The 15691-nt window shown below is 50.1% G+C and overlaps 1 protein-coding gene across 5 annotated transcripts in view; it reads left to right on the top strand.

Annotated features, from left to right (window-relative positions):
* The first annotated feature begins 480 nt into the window (after positions 1–480).
* The window catches only part of LOC118706979 (RNA-binding protein 14), a 23147-nt gene continuing 7936 nt past the window's right edge, over positions 481–15691 (top strand). The window contains exons 1-3 of one of the 5 annotated variants that reach the window (XM_036416740.2): positions 481–933; positions 7127–8588; positions 9349–10194. In XM_036416740.2, coding sequence (XP_036272633.1) covers positions 597–933; positions 7127–8588; positions 9349–9556 — 2007 coding nt within the window. In that variant the 5' untranslated portion in view covers positions 481–596 and the 3' untranslated portion in view covers positions 9557–10194. Of the gene's footprint in view, positions 934–1042; positions 1427–7126; positions 8589–8756; positions 8763–9348; positions 10195–15691 lie in introns of those variants that run through there. The other 4 variants (XM_036416742.2, XM_036416744.2, XM_036416741.2 and 1 more) reach the window with 4 other exon arrangements.

Raw genomic sequence — 15691 nt, forward strand, 5'->3', positions numbered from 1 at the left:
CCTCAGATCCCCCCCAGATCGCCCTGCCCAGGCCCGGAGGCGGTGGTTCCGGAAGCCGAGAAGGCGTCGGTTTGTCCGGGCTTTTCCTGCCAGGCCAGGCCTTCCCGCGGACACGTTTTCCGCCACCTCAAGCGCGGGTCTGGCCTGAGCGGCCAGAACGGGAGACGCTCTGACTTCCGACTGGACCCAGTTTTCCCTCGGGGCCTGGGGATCCCGGCTCCACCCGGGGCGGGGGCGGCCGCCGGGACTAGGCCGCTCGGCTGCCGGCGCTCGCGTACCCACTCCTCCAGCCCGCCTCTCCCCCTCCCCTCGGCGGTGGCGGTTGGTCGCGCGCCGCCGTCCTGCTCCCGCCCCTCCGTTAACGAGCGGGCGCTAGGCCCTCTGGGATTGGCTGCGTCTGTGTACAATCTTCCTTCGGCCCTCTGATTGGCTGCAGGGCGCGAGGAATGCGAGCCCTGATTGGCTAAATCGGGGCGCCTGCGCGGCGGGGTTCTCAGTCGCCAGCCATTCCTGGGAGGACAGCCGGCCGGCCGGACGTCTCGCTAGTCGCTTGCGGAGAGGCCCCGGCTCTCCGGGAAGGCGGCTGCGGCGGCGCCATGAAGATATTCGTGGGGAACGTCGATGGAGCGGATACGACGCCGGAGGAGCTGGCAGCCCTCTTCGCGCCCTACGGCACCGTCATGAGCTGCGCCGTCATGAAGCAGTTCGCCTTCGTGCACATGCGCGAGAACGCGGGCGCGCTGCGCGCCATCGAGGCCCTGCATGGCCACGAGCTGCGGCCTGGGCGCGCGCTCTTGGTGGAGATGTCGCGCCCACGGCCCCTTAACACTTGGAAGATTTTCGTGGGCAATGTGTCGGCTGCGTGCACGAGCCAGGAGTTGCGTAGCCTTTTTGAGCGCCGCGGACGCGTCATCGAGTGTGACGTGGTGAAAGGTAACGCGGAGGCGCGCCTGGGGGCGGGCGCGCGCGGGGCACGCTGCTTGGTAGCCACGCCCCTCTCCCCGGGGTCGGTCACTGCGCGGCTTTTTTGGGGGCGGGGGGGTCCGGGGGGAAGAGTCCGCGGGAGCGAGGCCGGAGTTGTGGGGGCGCGATGGGTAGGATCACCCCCCTCCCCTGCGGCCCAGGCACCATTCACGGCCCGGGAGGAAGCGGCTCGGGGTGGGAGCCGCGGCCAGGGGCCGAGCTGCGGGGCCGGGGACGCGCCTGCGAGACTCGCTCGTGTACCGGGGGCGCGCCTTCCACCGTTCTTCTGGGCCTGGCACCGAGCGGACATTGGGCAGTGACGGGCGCAAGCCGGACCACGGATCGGGGAAGATCGCTCCGCTTCCCCAGACGTCGGTCAGAGCGTGGGAAGAGGGAAAAGGTGGGGGCTGACGCCCCGAGACTGCCCTCGTGTACCCTCCCGGTGAATGCTCGCGAGCGGAAGGTAACGGGGCCCTCTGACGTTCCTCGGGCTGGGGTCTTAGTGTGCTGTGGCCTGGGCACTTGCGGGCATAGTTACTCGTGGGTACGAGAGGGGGCCCTTCCTAACCACTCTGGCCTTTCAGCACTGTTAGGTGGGTTAGGCGTGGCAACTGCGCTGTCTAACACCCTCCAATTCTCCCCCTCCCCGCCCCTTTGGACTCGATTTCACATCTATATGCCGGAAATCCCGACTTTTCGAATGTGGAAGGAAGCTTATTTTATGAAGGCCCCTTCTCCGTAGACTTAATTTGCCAAACCTGTGCCCCCCCGGGCAGTGTCATTCTTTTACAAGCTTGGCGATTTTGCAAGGGGACATGCTCCATGGCTGAGGGGAGGGAAACATGGGGAGGCGCCTGTGAGAGGTCTTCCTTAAACATTGCCTAAACAGGTTACTTACTAGTTGACTTTGCTCCCTGAGTTTGCCTTTTAAACTTTGAGAAGAATGTATCACCATAGTTTAGGCCCGACCTCCATTTTGGAACCTCGTTGATTTTTTAGGGTTCTTGCTCCCTCAGCTCTTTTGTTTTATGTTGGCAGCGTTTGGGGGGGACAGCCCTTGCGCAGGTGGCTAGTCTGCTTCACTGGCGAACGGGTCAGAGTTAACCTTGCCCTGCCATCTCTGAGGATGCGACCTGGGAGTATCTGATGCCCGCTCCTGGCGTTGAATTCATACGTGCTCATAGCCCTGTGAGAGAGTTTGAGGATAGGGACCACCTGTGGGTGCAGGTGCTGATTTCCACTGAGATCCTTGATTTGCTGTCCTTCCTGTAACTGTGGGAAATGTGAAGGATTGGTCTCCACTCCTAGGATGGGTTATTTGTTCTGCATTAATGCTGCATTCTATTTTCCTCAACTCAGGTCATGCAAGTCCACGACTCTCCGGATTCAGGCTCCTGCTGGGTGCTCTGGGGCAGGCTGTACGGGCACGGGTTTTTGCTTTTGTGTGGAGGAAAGGAGTAGGAAGGGCCTCATAGTGGGCACCTGGCCAGGAATGGGTGGGGGTGTGTCTGGCTCATTATGGGAATTCTGTGTCTAATTGACCTATTTTATTTTATTTTTTTGTAGTTGTTAGGCAGGATGGTTACGAGATTGGAACCTAGAAAGTGGCATCTTCAGGGTCAGTTTCCGTGGGACTCATTGGTCAACGCTTGCTTTCAGGTGGTAGGGAAAGCAGAACATTGGCTTGGGACAGACACTTGTGGCAGTGGAGGGCAGGGCGAAGTGTAAACTGCACGCGGTTTTTAGAACTCCTGGCTGGAGAATGAAAGTTGTGTGCGCATTGTCCCTTTGTAAACATTTGATTAGCAGAAATGCCTTGATTTCCTCAGGGAGTGGTGGTCAGCTGGTATTCGTAGTTATGCAGATATGGAACACCTCCTGATAGATATTGCTATAAGGGACTGTGGGAAAGATTTTAGCATGATAGACTTCACTGATGCCTTTCCGCATCCTTGGGATGAAGGAAAGTGAAGTTTTAAGTTGGGAATGTAGAAGAAACTGGCTCTGGCTCTATAAATAGCTTATTTCTTGGGCTGGGAATGGGCATTTTATTGTATCTTATGTTGGCTGTCAGACCTTGGAAAAGCACAAGAAACTTGGCATAGCTCAGGAAAACCAGCTGTTTTATTTTACAGGGGGAAAAACAGTTGCTTGGTTACCCCAGGAGCTTAGAGATTTGATTTGTAGAGTAAAAATCTCTAGCAACGGCAGATTACAACCACTTTGCACAGCTATCTTCTATTGGGTGTAGAAAGATGAAGAAAGAGAATCAGTCCCTGCCAACTAGGAACCGTTTAGACTTCAGGGAGGTCTAAAAGGCAGGAGGAAACTCTTTCCTGTCCTTTTTGTGTGTGTGTGCATTCTTTTCTTCTATACATAGCTCTGTAGTTTCAAGTTAGAGATTTTTACTCTTAGGATAAGAGTGCTCATTTCTCTGGATTCTGTTAACGTGGTACTAGGAGAATTGTAATGCCACCAGGTAATCGGAGAGCCTGGGAAACATTGCTCGCTTTTCCCTTTAAACGCAGTGCGTTTCCATCGCAGGTCACTTCCGTGAACTAGCTCTCCAGGTGGATGGTCTTTGGAGTTCTCTAGGTCTGTGTTTTCTTTCTTATCCTAGGAGTAGTTGGGTTCCGGGAATCTGATAGGGTTAGGTCTGTGCTTGGCTGTTCACTGATAGGATTGGTTAGCCTGATATGATTGAGTCATTTGGATAACTTATTCCCTCCAATATCAGGCTTAGGAAATTTCTGGAATAAACTGGTTATAATTGTATCTGATGGCTTTAAAAAATGAGGTGTATAGCTCTGGTGGGCGGTCAGTGGAATTGTACATGTGAAAGCCCAATTTTCAAATTTCACAACTTGATCTCCTAAGAAAACCTGACTAAGGAGGGAGTAGACAGTCCTGTTCTTGTAAATCCATTGAAACTTGTTGTTGTGTGTTTATTTCCCAGCTCGTTCTGTCTCAGGAATGTAGTATGGTTCTGACTGTTCCCTCACAGTGCTGGGAGGTCCCCCACTTCTCCTTAATCTGCCCACAAGCTCCTGCTTTCTGCTTGCCGCTGTATTCTCTGGTTGGTATTGACCTTCTCATGAGGGTCAGCTCATTCTCTGCTTTTAACGAGATTTCCAACCACCAGCATCTATTTTTACCCAAAGTGGAGGTGAGAGATCAGAGGACAATTCTGTGGTGTCCTCTGGCTAGGCCAAGAGAAATACTTTTTAAAAATATATGTTTGTTGATGAGAGAGACAGACAGACAGACAGGCACAGGAAGAAAGAAGCATCTCGGCTACTTCCCCTTCGCGCAGTGGCTGGGGATCCAAATCACACCCTAGGTATGCTCTGCCGAATCAGTCCAGCAGCCTCCTTTTGGTGTATGGGATGATGCTTCAGCAAACTGAGCCACCAATCAGGTTTGGAAAGGAACATTTTTGCTTTTCACAATTGATAGATAAGGAATCAGGTTCTGGCCATGGGAATATGAAGACAGAGTGTAATAGTTCAATTTGTACTTTTTAAAAATATATATATATTGAGTTTTTACAGAGAGAAAGGGAGAAGGATAGAGAGTTAGAAACATCGATGAGAGAGAAACATCCATCAGCTGCCTCCTGCACTCCCCCCCCCCCCCCCCCCCAGTAGGGATGTGCTCGCAACCAATGTACGTGCCCTTGACTGGAATGGAACCCGGGACCCTTTAGTCCACAGGCTGACACTCTGTCCACTGAGCCAAACCGGTTAGGGCTCAATTTGTACTTTTCTTTTTTTTTTTTTTTTTTAATATATTTTATTGATTTTGTACAGAGAGGAAGGGAGAGAGATACAGAGTTAGAAACATCGATGAGAGAGAGTCATTGATCAGCTGCCTCTTGCACACCCCCCTCCAGGGATATGCCCGCAACCAAGGTACATGCCCCTGACCGGAATCGAACCCGGGACCCTTCAGTCCCCAAGCCGACGCTCTATCCACTGAGCCAAACCGGTCCCGGCTCAATTTGTACTTTTATCATCTCTGGCCAGTTCCAAGTTTACACGTACAGGTGGCATTGTGTCTAGTGTTTTATTAGAGATGGAAGATAATCTGTAGGGAAATAAGACGGTAGTTATTCGTAGGATTGAATTATCATAATCCTTTATCATGTTGTTATTTTTACTTTACAAGACACTTGTATCTTCTCTTTTTTTAAAATTGATTTTTGAGAGAGGAAGGGAGAGGGATATATATATAGAGAGAAACATCGATTTGCTGACTCCTGCATGTTCCTTACCTGGGGATCGAGCCTGCAATCCAGGCATGTGTCCTGTCCAGGAATCAACTCGTGACCTCTTGGTTCATGGGCTTCAATCACTGAGCTTTACTGGCTGGGCCTATCTTCTCATTTGAATTTCCTAATTCTGAGGTAGATAAGACAGATTAGTCAGATAGAGGAAATAATAGATAAGTCCTTTAAGAGCTTATAGGAAGTCAGTGATGTTTGGATCTCTAACTAAAGACGTTTAGGTCCTAGCCCAGGATTCCTTGTGCAATGCCATACTTCTGACTTCCACCTGTTGATTAAATTTTATTCTTATTTGTATGTGAGTCGGTTGGTGGTATTGCCTTAGATTCAGGGAAATGACTTGCTCTATAGAGGCAGCAAGAGAGGGCATCCCAGTATGAAAGTTTCTAGAAATTAGGACACTTGTTTACGCCCATTAAAAATAATTCTTATCTCTAAGAATGGAACCTTACTAATTTCATCCAGGTAGTTCTACATTTCCTAAACTGATAGGAGAGGGGTGGGTTCCTGGTACTTCATATCTTAAAGTAGCGGCAGGTCCAGATGTTAACTGAATGGCTTTATTTTCCACAAGCATGATCTTGTCACCGTTGTTCATATCCTGCTTACACTGCTATGGTTTGTGAGTTTGAATATGATAAAGAATTTCTTCCCACTCCTTACTCTCCTAAAATTTTCTTTCTGTGTGCTAGATACATGGGTCTTTGAGATCAACATCCAATTAAAATTATTGATTTCAGAGAAGGGATAAGGAGAGAGAAACATCAGTAATAGATAATCATTGATCGGCTGCTTCCTGCAACCTTACACTGATGATCAAGCTCATAATTGACCCTGGTTCATAGGTCAACACTCAACCACTGGGCCACACCAGCCAAGCAAAATCAGCGTCCTATTCTAGAGCCTATCCCACCACAGCTCATTCAGATCCTGAGTGAGGACCTCAGGGGTCACTTTAGCAGAGCCTGCTTGCTGTAGTAATTGCCTTAAAGCTGAGAATCAAGTCTTCCCTGTGAACGGAGGAGACTTGGGCCTGAGCTCAGCCAGGGGGCCTGGTTTGCACTCCCACACCTTGTGGGTTTACATGGGGTCCAGCTTCTCCCCTCTCTAGTCACATTGGTATACAGTCCTGCCTTATTCGTTGACTTCTTAGGAATAGACTGTGTGTAGTGACTGGTATGGAAAGTTGGGATTCTGTTCATGGATCTAACACATTTTGATTTGGGCTAAGCCATATCAGTTCTCACCTGTATAATGGGGTGAATGATCCTTTGTCCTGCCTACCTCCCAGGATTGTGGTGAGGTCCCGTGCACGAAAGTGCTTTGGAAACTGGGAAGTGCTTTGGGAAAAGGGGAGATCGTGTTAGAATCTCATGCACTGTGCAGTGCAGTCTAGCTCTTTTGCTTTAATTGGACCCTAGGCTGAGACATGAATCATGCCAAGACATAAGTAGTTATTTCCAGTGTTTGAGTATTAAGCCTCAAAGGTGAGCTGTAGTGTTCGGTGACCTTGGGTTAGAGAATACTGGATAATTGAGAGATCCAGGCACCCTTTTGCGTTTTGCGTTTTGGTTTATACTTACAGGAGCTGTGAAGATTTTTATCCTGTGTTGCAGTTCATCTTTGCTCTTTCTTCTCTCACCAGGAAGTTGGGTGAGGTGGCAGTGGAGAGGGAAGAATGGGGAGAAGGTCAAAGGCAAAGGTGGCTGCTTGGGACGGTCAGAAGCTCTGTATGTGACCTAACTCCTGGAGAGGAGGGTGTAGAGGCCTGGAGATAGTTGGCAACAGCTGGGTGCTGTTGCTGTGTCCAGTGTGGGGCCCACTGGGTAGCATGCCCTGCCTCCCTAATCGCTAACCCTCTGTCTGCTGCTTTATCAGACTACGCGTTTGTTCACATGGAGAAGGAAGCCGATGCCAAAGCCGCCATCGCGCAGCTCAACGGCAAAGAAGTGAAGGGCAAGCGCATCAACGTGGAACTCTCAACCAAGGGTCAGAAGAAGGGGCCTGCTGGCCTGGCTGTGCAGCCTGGGGACAAGACCAAGAAACCGGGGGCTGGGGATACGGCATTCCCTGCAGCTGGTGGCTTCTCGGCCACCTTCGACTACCAGCAGGCTTTTGGCAACAGCACTGGTGGCTTTGATGGGCAAGCCCGTCAGCCCACACCGCCCTTCTTTGGTCGCGACCGCAGCCCCCTGCGCCGTTCACCTCCCCGAGCCTCCTACGTGGCTCCGCTGACGGCCCAGCCCGCCACCTACAGGGCCCAGCCCTCAGTGTCCCTGGGAGCCGCCTACAGGGCGCAGCCTTCTGCCTCTTTGGGTGTCAGCTATCGGACTCAGCCCATGACAGCCCAGGCAGCCTCTTACCGCGCTCAGCCCTCTGTCTCCCTTGGGGCCCCGTACCGGGGCCAGCTGGCCAGCCCCAGCTCCCAGTCGGCTGCAGCTTCCTCGCTCGGCCCATACGGTGGAGCCCAGCCCTCGGCCCTCTCCTCCTATGGGGGCCAGGCAGCTGCGGCTTCCTCACTCAACTCCTACGGGGCGCAGGGCTCCTCCCTGGCCGCCTATGCTAGCCAGCCTTCCTCTTACAGCGCCCAGGCTGCCTCTTCCTATGGGGTTCGTGCGGCTGCTTCCTCCTACAGCGCCCCGGGAGCAGCTTCCTCCCTAGGCTCCTACGGGGCCCAGGCAGCCTCCTACGGGGCCCAGTCTGCAGCGTCCTCCCTGGCTTATGGGGCCCAGGCAGCTTCTTACAATGCCCAGGCCTCAGCCTCTTATAATGCACAGTCTGCCCCGTATGCTGCACAGCAGGCTGCTTCCTACTCTTCCCAGCCTGCTGCCTATGTGGCACAGCCAGGCACGGCTGCTGCCTACGCCAGCCAGCCAGCTGCCTACGCCGCACAGGCCGCTGCCCCCATGGCTGGGTCCTATGGGGCCCAGCCAGTTGTTCAGACACAACTGAATAGTTACGGGGCTCAAGCCTCAATGGGCCTGTCAGGCTCCTATGGGGCTCAGTCAGCTGCTGCGGCCACTGGCTCCTACGGTGCTGCCGCTGCGTACGGGGCCCAGCCTTCGGCCTCCCTGGCAGGGCCTTACCGCACTCAGTCATCAGCCTCGTTGGCTGCTTCTTACGCTGCCCAGCAGCATCCCCAGGCTGCTGCCTCCTACCGCGGCCAGCCGGGCAGTGCCTATGACGGGGCAGGCCAGCCGTCCGCAGCCTACCTATCCATGTCCCAGGGGGCCGTTGCCAACGCCAACAGCACCCCGCCGCCCTATGAGCGTACCCGCCTCTCCCCACCCCGGGCCAGCTACGACGATCCCTACAAAAAGGCTGTCGCCATGTCGAAAAGGTACTGTATGCCCCCCTGCCTCTGCCCCCAGCTGGGGCGTAGGTCAGGGGGCTGAGGTTGGCATGGGAGGGAACTGGAGCCATCGGTCCCTCCCTTGATCTTGTCTGTTCCCGTGGGATGTCCAAAGGCTGAAGGGGATGGTGTGTGTGAACTTCCCTGGTCACCAAGGTTCAGGTGGAGCCCAGTGCTCAGCCTGGGGTGGTACCAGCTAGTTAGGCCGGGAAAAGGGCCGCATGTCTAGGCCGGCCCCGGCTGCCATTGGAGCCACGGCCTGCAAGACTGGCCTGCAGCCTTCCCACCGTCCGGAGGATCCGTAGCCTGTCCTGTGGTTGTCCTGGCTCTGGTGGGGTAGGCTTGAAAGAGGAGTGCCTTGGCACTCATTGGCTGAAGGCACGGTGTACGAGGTGCGTCCACTCCGGGGGAAACGGGACCTTGCTTTCGTCCGCCGTTCTGTTGGTAAACAACCACGGTCTTTCTGTGCAGGACCCGAGGGAGGGGATAGCTTGTGGTTTGGGATACCGACCACAATCCACCGTGGCCAGTTCAGAGGGGAGGGCTTCAGTGCGGGCTTGGCTTCCCACTGAGCTGAACCAGGCTTGATTTCCTGCCCTGGATAGGGTGCTGAGCCTTGTGACAAATTCTTGTCTGTTGGAACCAGTGTGATCACACCCTCCCTATCCCCATTGGCATCTCCCCCATGCCCACCTGGAGCCCTCCCCTCAATTGTCTCATTCACCAACTGTCTTCTTCTCTCGACTAGGTATGGTTCCGACCGGCGTTTAGCCGAGCTCTCTGATTACCGCCGTTTATCAGAGTCGCAGCTTTCGTTCCGCCGCTCGCCGACAAAGTCCTCGCTGGATTACCGTCGCCTGCCCGATGCTCATTCCGATTACGCACGCTATTCGGGCTCCTATAATGATTACCTGCGGGCCGCTCAAACGCACTCTGGCTACCAGCGCCGCATGTAGGGCCGTCCTGGGGTGGGGCGCTACAGGGAGGGAAGGAGAGAAGTGGGGCAGGGTTCAGACCACTGGCCCACACCTCTCCCATTTGTGGATTTCCATCCCCTCTACCATGTGGGTCTTCCCAGGAGACGATCCTTTTGAGTGTTTGGTAGTAACCTACTTTGTTCCTTCGCCTCAGCAGCAAATCTTGCTACTGGCTCTAGATCTGCGGTTCCCCCTGCCTCCCATCTCCCAGATGGGAGTTTCTTTTGTTTTTATTTTTCCCGGCTCCCTTTTATTTTTGTGCGCGATGTTTAAGGTTGTCTGATGGGAAATCAACCTGCAGCGGAGGTCGCGGCGCCTTTTTCTTTTTAGCTATGACGGAGGCCAGGAAAGGGTTAGCTTAACCATTTCCTATACGCCAAGCTGTGCCAGCAGTCCAGGGGACTCTGCCTGTCCCTCTAAGACTGTGTTGAGACTGAGTTCCTGCTGGGATAGTCAGTTGGTTTATGTCCAAATTCCTACCGACTCCTGATGTTCTAGCTGACGCTGAGCCGCACAGTCCCACTCCTGTTTCCTCAAGTAGGTGGTGTTAGAAAAACTTAATTTTTTTCCCTTTTGTATGGACTACAAATAAAACGGGGCAATTTGCAGTTTGGAAACCTGGTTGTCATTGTCTTGATTGCACTCAGTTTCAGAGGAGCCAGTTTGACATCCAGGAAGACATGATGGCCAAAGGGAAGGCAGCCACAGAACCCAGGGCAGATGAGGAAGGGGATTTGACATGGAAATTAGAATGATTTCTCTTCTGCCCAAAGGGATTTTGCTCATGGTCTGTCGTCCTGCTAGTCTGCCATCTTTAAGAATGGATTGTCCAGACCAACTAGCTTAGGCTTCTTCAGCCCTCAACTCGATTTAATCACATGCAATGCAGAAAACGTGTTGCCCATTTTTCTCTCCCTATGCTTGACCATTTTTCTTGACTTGTTTCCAGTTGAGAAACGTGTGCTGCAGCAGGGGGTTCTGGGGTTTGGCTTCTCAAGTGAGAAGTGGGGAAAGGGCTACTTTGGCGCTTATGAAATTAGTGGATCCTTCAGGCCGTGGGCTCAGGGGACTCCTGGGACTGGGAAGGGAGCCGGTAGTGGGTGGGGGTAATGTTGGTGTCTGATGCTGCCCTGTGGTTGGAGAAAGAAGGGATGGACAATTGGAAGAAGGTATGGGAGATTCTGGTCACACACCTGATAGTTTGCCGGTTGAACATCATGGCGTATCCTTCCTGCGTCCTGCCCACCGCCTCTCATCACGGTCACCTGAGACTCACTCTGCCTGTCTCCGTTTACTAGGGTTTCCAGATGTTTACTTGCTGGGTTTATATTTGAAGCTGTCATAATAGACAGACTCTGGGCATGGGTTGAGGTGCAAACATAACCAAGTAGGGATGCTGGAATTAAAGACCATTTCTATACGTAAGTGCTGGACGTTGAGAGGACCTGGCCAAAAACGAGGGAATTCCAGCCAGGGATAAGATGGGAGGCTCGTGTTTAATGATGGATGATTGGAAGAAGAATGGTTGGATACTGAGGTTCCTTTGGGTAAGGCGATTTTGGGGAGGTGTGTATATCAGTCAAGTGGAGTTCAGGCTGGTTCTCTTATGCCTTCACCGGTTTCCTGTGAGTTTGCCTGTGACAGAGTAGTTTTCCCCAGCTGTTCTCTTCTCTCTGTCCATGGGCAAAAGCAAATGGATGACCTTTATAACCATGAGCCCTTGTGGATGCTTATTTACTAGGGCAATCTCGGGTACTGGGACCATAACTCCTTTTTCTTCCTGCTCACCGCTTTGCCTTCAGGTGCTTCGCTGCTCCTTTTAATTTCTTTGCAGGACTGGAATGGGGGGGGAGTTTGCTAGTTTTCTTCTCACTTTTCTGCACTGAGGGTGGGTGATCTGAGGGTTTAGCTAACAAGCTTAGCTCTGGTTGTTAACCCTGGAAAATGAGAGTTGATTGATTATAAGGCTGTGATTGTGGCCTGTGTATTGATAATGTTTGTCAATGTGGCTTTCTGTCTTCCTTTCTCCAGCGAGGGTTCCTATGGAAAACTGCTTAATGCGCTCTTGGGGCCAGTTCTGTATTGTTAGCACAAATTCTTCAGGTTGACCTGGCCTAGATGATCACTCTGCCTGTCATCTTCAGTGCGGATGCATCAGCCCTGAGCTTCTTATTGTGGAAGCCTGAAGGAGCTACCACTTTCTTCTTTCTTGCAGATTGTTGTAAAATTCTCTCTCCTCTGAAGTTATGCCACCTGTGTTCACCCTATAGCCCTATGCTTTGCTTTTGTGGACTTTTGATTTTCAGGGTCCCATAACTTGGAGATGGTTGGGTTGAGTGAATAGGATGACAGACATTTGTGTCCTGAGCAGAGGGGTAGGGAATATGGGCCCCCAGCATCCTTCAGATCTTTGCACTTTTCTATCTATAACCTCTACAACTTGAAGTTTCAGTTCATTTATGTCTGGGACAAGACCACGTAGAGGCTTCCTGCCTCATCAACCTGCTTTTTGAGGTTTGGACCTTGTTTGAAATTCTGCCTGGGGTAGACCTGGGGTTTCTCCCCCCCTGTTACTGGAGATAATGGGATTATTACTGGATGGTCATGTGATATCCCTTTGGGTAGGCAACCTTTCTAGTCATGCCTATCAGTTAAGCTACATGGAAGTCCATACAGACTGTTGGTTCTCTGGTCATATTGTTCTATTAAGCCAAGTAAGCTGACTAATGTGGGATGGCTGAGGTTATAATGAAAATAAATGTCCTAGATTTATGCATTAATATGCTATTTAATGTGGGTAATAGAGAAGGTAAGATAGGTGGCAGGTGGAAAATGTATATTTACCCAAATTCTATAGGTCATAAAGGATCCCTGGTCGGATAGGTCAGTTGCTTACTGCATCATCCTAATGTGGGTTTGATCCCTTATCAGGACACTTACAAGAGTCAACCAATGGCCGAAACCGGTTTGGCTCAGTGGATAGAGCATTGGCCTGCAGACTCAAGGGTCCTGGGGTTTGATTCCGGTCAAGGGTATGTACCTTGGTTGCGGGCACATCCCCTGTAGGGGGTGTGCAGGAGGCTGCTGATGGATGTTCTTTCTCATCGATGTTTCTAGTTCTCTATCCCCCTCCCTTCCTCTCTGTAAAAAGTCAATAAAATATTTAAAAAAACAACAACCAATGAATGCATACATAAGTGGAACAAAAAATCGATGTCTCTCTCTCTAAAAAAAACGCCCAAAAAACCCCCAAAAGACACACACCACAGTTAAAAAATAAAAGAATCTGAAGTTCCTAGAAAAAAGAATTCTTAAATGACTTAGTTCTTTAAGTCTAGCTCTCAGTCATTTGAAATACTGTGTCTGTCATGCTGAAATACAGTATTTAGTAATGGAGCCTTTGGACTGATCTTGAGGAATTTATAGTCCAGGGAAGCAGGATCTACCTTATTGAGCTAGTTCCGGGAATAAGCAATGCTAAGGGAGTGATAAGTTAGGAAGGAGAAGATGGAGCAGTCAGTTATTAGAGCAAACTTCCTGGAGTTAGGATTTGATTGAAAACTAACTTAGCACCGAGAGAATGACTAAGGGGTGTTGGTCATTCTCTAAAATTAGTTTTCCTGAGTTTGAATCCTGGTTCTACCCCTTAGCTGTGTGATCTTGAACATGTCAGGAACTCTACCTCAGTTTTCTCATCTATAAGATGGAGACAATAGCTAACATTTATTGAAGCATGGGCTTTTCATATATTAACTTAATTGCAACCCAAATGCATTGGGTATTCCTAAACCTGTTTTATAAATGGATAAGTGGAGGCTATAGTTTAGTAACTTAAGATCATATGGTTAGAAAGTAGTAGATCAAAGAGTTGGACCACCCAGGACTTGTAAACATTAGGATACTACTACTGTTGGAAGGGTCACATGAGAACATGTCACAAGTATAGGTCCTCCTATATAGTCACTGCTCATCATTCTGTGCTTTCCATCTCATAGAAATGAGGACATTCTAGGGAGTTGGAATGGCCTGGTGGAGCACACAGCTGAGCAAAGGAATTTGGATGTAGTTGTGCAATATATCGAGTAACAGTGAAGGCATGGATTTATTTTTATTGATTTCAGAGAGGAAGGGAGAGAGAGTGATAGAAACAATGATGAGAGAGTCATTGATCAGCTGTGTACTGCACACTCCCTACTGTGGGGATCTAGCTCTCAACCTGGGCATGTGACTTTGGCCAGAATTGAACCTGGGACCTTTTAGTCCACAGGTCAATGCTCTATCCACTGAGCCAAACCGGCTAGGGCAAGGCAGTGGATTCTGCAGCGCAAGGTACCTAGGAATAGTAGGTCACTAGACCACACCAGCTTGGGCCACTTCCATTCTCGGGCAACAGTGTTCATTGTCTTGGGAACAGATTCTCCTGGATATGGAGAGGAAAGGCAGTGGGCTTGCGAATACATTAAGGGGAGGCTAGGAGCGTGTAGCTGGGAGTGGGATTGGAGTTCCCTCTGAACCTCCCTGAAGAATACTGGCTTTTAATTTGAGGTTATTTACTATGTGTGTAAACTGTATTTGCTCCTCAAGGTGTGAAGTTAACACAGATTGCTTACTCCTATTTGAGTGGATTTAACTGACACACCACCAGTGTTTCCCTCCCCACATTTGGTCTTGTTCCTTGTTTTCCTTTCAAGAGCCCAGGCTTCAGGTTCTTTCATTCCATCAAGATCTGCAGTCAGAATATATAATTATGCTTAACTCTTAACAGAAAATTAGATTTCTAGATGACTTTGGACAAGTCAGTATACTTTTTAGGGGCTTAGTAACCCGATCAGCAAATTAAAAATAAGTAAAATGACATCTACATGTTTCAGACAAGGTACTTTTAAAACATCCCATTCAGTCCCATTTTCTATAGCTGAGGTGGTAAGGTAGAAAATTTGGGGCTAGATGTTTTTAGTTAAAAGTTAAATGGGGCCGAAACCTGTTTGTCTCAGTGGATAGAGCGTCGATCTGCGGACTGAAGGGTCCCGGGTTGGATTCTGGTCAAGGGCATGTGCCTTGGATGCAGGTATGTCCCCGGTGGGGGGGGGGGGGGGGGGTGCAGGAGGCAGCTGATCGATGATTCTCTCAGTCGATGGTTCTGACTCTATCCCTCTCTTCCTCTTTGTAAAAAAAATCAATAAAATATATTTTTAAAAAAGTTTAATGGAAAAATAAAAATAGAAATTCTTTAATCATTTTCAGGTATAAACATTAAGCTCCTTTAGTACTTGGTAAAATACAGTTGGTTAGATGAACATTATGGAAACACTTGAGCTATAAATTTTCCTACCTAAAGCTCTGTTAAGCAGTTGTTAGCATTTGTCAAGTTGGTAATCCTGGTGATGAAATCTGTAGCATAGGTTACCTCCTGGCTTTGGGGTACCTGCTTGTATTTTATTTATTTAAAAATTTTTTTTATTGATTTCAGAGGGAAAGGGAGAAGGGAGAGAAATCACTGATGTGCTGCCTCCTAAACGCTCCCCTACTGGGGATTGAGCCCACAGCGTGGGCATGTGCCCTTGACCGGAATCGAACCCAGGGCCCTTCAGTTCGCAGTCTAATGCTCTATCCACTGAGCTAAACCAGCTAGAGTGCACCTGCTTCTTTTTAGAAATAAGTATCCATCTTCAGCTGATATTAACTGAGTCATTCCATCCATCTTCAGCTGATATTATCCAGTCATTTCTTTTGGTCATCAAGAAGTTAACATGCATTCATTCATTCATTTGTTAACTTAGTCAACAAGTTTGAGTACCCACCATGTGTCAGATGCCATTCAACACCGGACATAGGGAATAAGAACAGGCCCTGTCTTTATAGAACAAGTATTTGCTTGAGAAAGGTGAGAGGAGGGCAGAAGATGAATAAACAAGTAGGATTTCAAGTGGATTTGAAGTATTTGGAAAAATAACTTGGATTCATGGGTTGGAGTCGGGAAATGTCTTTAGATGGGTGGAGAGTAAAGACCCGGAGAAAGAGCATTACAGTCTGAGGTGGGACAAAAGGCAAGTGCGCTGGAACCTAGTTGGGAGTGGTAGTGAGGAGTGTGTGTTGGGGCGGCGAGGGTGGTGG

This window comes from Pipistrellus kuhlii, unplaced genomic scaffold, assembly GCF_014108245.1.
Source record: "Pipistrellus kuhlii isolate mPipKuh1 unplaced genomic scaffold, mPipKuh1.p scaffold_m20_p_56, whole genome shotgun sequence".
Classification (NCBI taxonomy): Eukaryota; Metazoa; Chordata; class Mammalia; order Chiroptera; family Vespertilionidae; genus Pipistrellus; species Pipistrellus kuhlii.